General features: G+C 33.2%; 1 protein-coding gene across 1 annotated transcript; it reads left to right on the top strand.

Moving 5' to 3' along the window:
* The first annotated feature begins 437 nt into the window (after positions 1-437).
* LOC110708023 (monogalactosyldiacylglycerol synthase 2, chloroplastic-like) lies at positions 438-4710 on the top strand. The gene is made up of 8 exons (XM_021886124.1): positions 438-1120; positions 1933-2105; positions 2665-2826; positions 2921-3062; positions 3193-3417; positions 3507-3569; positions 3679-3753; positions 4029-4710. Exons 1-8 carry the CDS (start codon positions 806-808, stop codon positions 4287-4289), a joined length of 1416 nt encoding a protein of 471 aa, XP_021741816.1. The 5' UTR covers positions 438-805; the 3' UTR covers positions 4290-4710.
* The last annotated feature ends 658 nt before the right edge of the window (positions 4711-5368 follow it).

The following is a 5368-nucleotide window of genomic DNA, read 5'->3' as shown; positions in this document are numbered from 1 at the left end:
AAAATTACTAATAAAATCACTCGAGATTCGAGAACATAATAGCAAGAGAACAACAAAAATTAGCTTATATTTCACCCAAGAACCTAATGGACAAACGGATATTTAGCATAAGAATTGAAGGGCATACACAATAATTTCCTTCCAAAGCACCCAAGTTCAATAATTGAGTGACAAATTAACAAAAAGATTTCCACTTGGCAAAGTTGGCGGTACTATTGCCCTATTGGTATCTCTTAAACAATTTGTAAACTTACCAAAGAATAAACTTCATATTATTCGCACCAAAATTTAACATAGTTAAGGTTGTGGCCCCATAAATTATTTTCTAGGACAAAAAAATAAATAAAAAGAAATAATATGAGTAATAAATAGAAAATGTTTTTTTTTTTTTTTTTTTTTTTTTTTTAGTAAATATACACTTGGCTATTGTTTGTTTATGGACCAATAGGAAGATCCGAATCTACTTATCAGAACATTCCAACTTTATAAAAATAAAAATTCTTGGAATAATTCCAAGCATCAAACTCACCCTTAAAAATAACTCACCCTCTTCTACCATTCAATTGCCCAAAAACAACAAATTTGGACCAAGAACAAATCTTTTTTACTACCTTTCAAAAACCCACAAAATTTATAAAAATTTAAACGTTAGGTATTGCTCAAAATTCAAAATTTTGATCAAAAAATTTCCAAGATTTCATCTTTTTTACTCCCATTTTCCGGCGGTCGGAAGAAATTCGACCGTTGGATCAAGTTAAGTTGTGAGAAATTATTGTTCTTTGTTTGGGTATACTTAATTTCTGACATGGTGATGTCTGTAATTTCACCAAAAAGATCATCTTCACTGAGCTCTGTATTTTCAAAAGTTGGAGGTTATTACAGTAGCAAAAGGTGTTCTTCATCTTTTTACCCTTCTTCTTCGGTGATTTCTTCATCTTCTTCAATGGATATTGATGAAATGGAAGAAGATGAAGATGGCTCAACAATGGAGATGGTTCAAATTGGAGCTTATCGTACAAAGAATGTGTTGATCTTGATGAGTGATACTGGTGGGGGCCACAGGGCTTCTGCTGAAGCTATTAGAGATACTTTTAAATTGGAGTTTGGTGATGAATATAATGTGAGTTTTTCTGGATTTTTTTTCCATGTTTTATAAGCTTTGATTTTGATTTTTAATGGGTTTTTCTTAAATGTTCTGGTTTTTCTGGGATTTTTTTTCTTGATTTTTTTTGGGTGCTTTCTGTTATTTTTTTGCTGTCATTTGGTTGATTGTTCTGCTGGATTTTATGAGTTTCTCTGACATTTTCTGGGGTTTTTCGGGGTTTCTTTTAAAATTTCTGAGTTTTTCTGTGTCCCCTTGAATTTTGTGGGTGGATTCTTGGGTTTTTGAGCTGTCATTTGGTTGATTATCTTGCTAAGTGTTTTTCGTGCTACTAATTGGGGTCAAATATTTTTTCTTTAAGCTTCCAAAGTGTTAATTTTATGGTTAATTGCAATTCTGATTATGCTTTAGATTTGAGATTTATAAACATTTGATCCTAGTTTGATGCCTGAAGTTGTAATGTTTTATGCATCCACTGTAAAAATTAAATATGGAAGTGGTGAATTATATAATAGCTGCATGTAAATCACCTGACTTTAGATTATTTCCTACAAATATTTTGGCCTTTTTATTGTTTTATTTTGTAGGTACTTTTTGGTTGTACTTTCAGAATGATTTTTTCTTCTTTTTGATGAATTATGAACTTTCCTTTATTTGTTTTTTACATAAATGTTGTAAGAGAGAAATTTCTATGAAGTTGTCCAATACCCTAAATAAAGAAAAAATAAAACAAATAAAAAATAACCTTACTTTATTTTTAATCTTGCTGTCATAATATCTTTGTTAAAGAATAAAATCTGTATCTCATGGTTGTCACACTGTAATTACAGATAATTATAAAGGATGTATGGAAAGAATATACTGGATGGCCATTGAATGACATGGAAAGACAGTACAAATTCATGGTGAAGCATGTTCAACTTTGGAACCTTGCATTTCACAGTACTTCACCTAAATGGATTCACTCCATGTACCTTGCTGCAATCGCCGCCTTCTATGCCAAGTATGTTTGTGTTTGCTTCAGGATTTTGTCCCTTCGATGATTTGATCGATTTCTTGTTAAAAATGGGAGATTACCTTCTCCGCGAAATAATCAATCCCTTGAAGAATCTATCAATTATATCTTTCTGATTGGAGTAGTGTATACTGCTTTTTATCACCTTATTAAAAGAGATTAGTTCTAAAGTATAGGAGCTTTATTGTTGTGACCATGATCGATTTTTCCAAATGATTTATGACATGCATGTGGCCTTTTCCATTGAAATGATTGATAATTGTAATCATGGTTGTTACCAGTTCATACTCTTCATAGTGCTTATAAGAAATGACTAATACTACATGTTGGTAATCATATTCTTCTTCTTTTAGAAAGAGCCCTATTTATTGCATTACAATTAGTCAACTATTAGTAATTCCCATAATCAAGTCTAGCTACGATTTGCTCGTTTAAGGGGCATTTTGCCCTATGATAAGTGCATAACTGATGTTGTGAATAGACTTGCTTGAATTATTACCAATACACGGTATAAACGGCTAATGATGGAAATTTTTTGTGGATGAAGGGAAGTAGAGGCTGGTTTAATGGAATACAAGCCGGATATAATAATTAGTGTTCATCCTCTTATGCAACATATTCCCTTGTGGGTTTTGAAATGGCAAGGACTACAGAAGAAAGTGATCTTTGTAACTGTTATTACTGATCTCAACTCGTGTCATCGAACTTGGTAAGTGGCAATCAGCATTGATCACTCGAAATCAGAACTTACTTGCCTTTGTTTTAGATTGATTTTAATATTCAGAAACAAAATATTTTCTCAGGTTTCATCCTGGAGTCAATAGATGCTATTGTCCCTCAGAGGAGGTTGCAAAAAGGGCTTCATTAGACGGCCTTGATGACTCTCAAATCCGAGTTTTTGGCTTGCCTGTTAGGCCTTCTTTTGCTCGTGCAATTCTCTCAAAGGTGAGCACATATATGGTGACATCACTGAGCTGCAGCATTGTGCTCGTGCTAAAGAAATTCTGCACGTGTTATGCGTGTTTGTTTATATGAAGATCTAGGCTTAACAGATACTAACAGAACTGCTTTGCAGGATGACTTGAGAGTAGAGCTTGAGATGGACCCAAATTTGCCCGCGGTTCTACTAATGGGAGGTGGTGAAGGGATGGGTCCTGTACAAAAGACTGCCAAGGCTCTTGGAGAGTCCTTGTTCGATAAACAACTTGGGAAACCCATCGGTCAATTGATCATTATATGTGGCCGTAATAGGTCCTTAGCTTCTACTCTTGAATCGTTGGAATGGAAAATCCCGGTCAAGGTAACTTGCCTTAACCTTAACAATATAATCTACCTTAACCTTAACAATATAATATGTTTCATCGAATAACAATGCATTTTGATTTATAGGTTAGAGGGTTTGAGAAACAGATGGAGAAGTGGATGGGAGCTTGTGATTGCATTATAACAAAGGTAAACCTTAAAACATCTATTACTCAACAATTTTCCCCTGCTTGTGCTGTTGTGCATTATCATAAAGCCTAAAACCGGACTTAAGTTGAATGGTTTCGGTTTTTAACAGGCAGGACCAGGGACGATAGCAGAGGCAATGATCAGGGGTCTTCCAATCATTCTTAATGATTACATTCCCGGACAAGTGAGTTTATACATTGGCTTACATCTCATTGATTGTTCGTTCATGTAGACCTGTCAAAAACTGACACGACTCCAAACCTAAACGAGGAAAACCCTTATACAATAGGCTTAAAACCTCGAAATTTCATACAAAGTTCAAACATTATATGCACCAATCATCCAAAAAAAGAAAAAGATCTTACTCTCTTGTGATCTTATCATGCATGATGTATTGCATGCATTTCATAGCTCAATGCTAACATCTAACCCCTTTTTTTTTTTTTATGTTGACTTCAGGAGAAAGGCAATGTACCGTATGTAGTAGAGACTGGTGCGGGTGTATTCACGCGTAGTCCTAAAGAAACAGCAAGAATAGTCGCAGAATGGTTCAGCACCAAGCGCGATGAGCTTAAGAAGATGTCGGAAAATGCCCTGAAGTTGGCGAAACCAGAGGCTGTGTTTGAGATTGTTAGGGATCTACATGAACTAGCAGACCAACGAGGGCCGTTAGCTAACTTGCCTTACATGCTGACTTCCTCATTTACAAGTCTAATTTAATTTCATTTTAGTGTGTTAATCATCATTATTATCATCTATTAGATTAAAATGGTTCAATTATTTGTTTTTTTGGTAGGAAGAAGTCCCTTGTACAGCTAGTTTTTTGTATTCTTTGGGCCCTCAAAATCAATCTGTAAAAAAAATTGAAAACAAAAAAAAATTTCCAATTTCATGAAGATTAGTTAGAGAAAATCTGATTCCAATTAAGGATAAAAGTCTTGATGTCCTAAATGGTTGAAGATTATAGGTTGTTTTAGTAGATGGATTGTGACATGGGCAGTTATTTATTTTTAATTTTCATTAAATTTTTATGTTGATTTTTCTAGTTATTTGGGATTTTGTAAAAGTAATTAAGAGAGTATTGTATTGAATTGAAGTTTGGCCTATTTTAACATTATTGTTTATTTCTCCTTTTTTTTCATGAACAGGTGCCAAAATAATGGTTTGTGACAAATAAAATGGAACGGAAATATGATGTTTTTAGTTTTCGTAATCAAAGTTAAGATATCAAAGTTGCTTTCCTTGAATGTTTATTATAGACATTGCTTCTAATCTAAGGCAACATAATTACATTAGTGGTCTTGACATATGTATGATTGATAATGACATGAAATATATTTTGCTAAAGCAAGATTGTCTTGAAAGTTACAATTAGAAGTTAATAATGTACTCTCTTTACCTTCATCTAAATTATGAAAGGGTGTCCACCTGAAATAGAATAAGTTTTAATGCATGAATTTTTGTCTAATTAGCAGAAGTAGTTGAAGTTGTCTTTGAAAGAGTTCTGGCTCTCACGTTCTTTAAGCAAAACGGTACACTTAGATTGGTAAACTAGCCATTTGATCAACACATTGGTTCAGTCATATTTGATTGATGAATAATTTAGATTGGCCACTTGAGTTATATGTCAGTTTGGGTCTATTTGCGTCTAATTCTATAAAATTAAAAATATTATTTAGCTAATAATAGCGTTAAAATAACCAATATTAATTATTTTAACTTTTGACTCGAATCTAAATTGAACCACATAATTTCATATATAATATGAATTCGGTTAAAGGATTTGAGTGGAAAATTCA

Source organism: Chenopodium quinoa, unplaced genomic scaffold (genome assembly GCF_001683475.1).
Source record: "Chenopodium quinoa cultivar QQ74 unplaced genomic scaffold, ASM168347v1, whole genome shotgun sequence".
Lineage (NCBI taxonomy): Eukaryota > Viridiplantae > Streptophyta > Magnoliopsida > Caryophyllales > Amaranthaceae > Chenopodium > Chenopodium quinoa.
Note: the sequence above shows the minus strand (reverse complement) of the source record. Positions and strands in the feature narration are given on the sequence as shown.

Excerpts from the sequence above, each read along its gene's own strand:
- LOC110708023 (XM_021886124.1), top strand. The coding sequence starts at position 806 with ATGGTGATGTCTGTAATTTCACCAAAAAGATCATCTTCACTGAGCTCT. Across the intron at positions 1,121-1,932 it reads AGTTTGGTGATGAATATAAT|ATAATTATAAAGGATGTATG; the intron begins GTGAGTTTTTCT and ends CTGTAATTACAG. Across the intron at positions 3,418-3,506 it reads AATGGAAAATCCCGGTCAAG|GTTAGAGGGTTTGAGAAACA; the intron begins GTAACTTGCCTT and ends TTTGATTTATAG.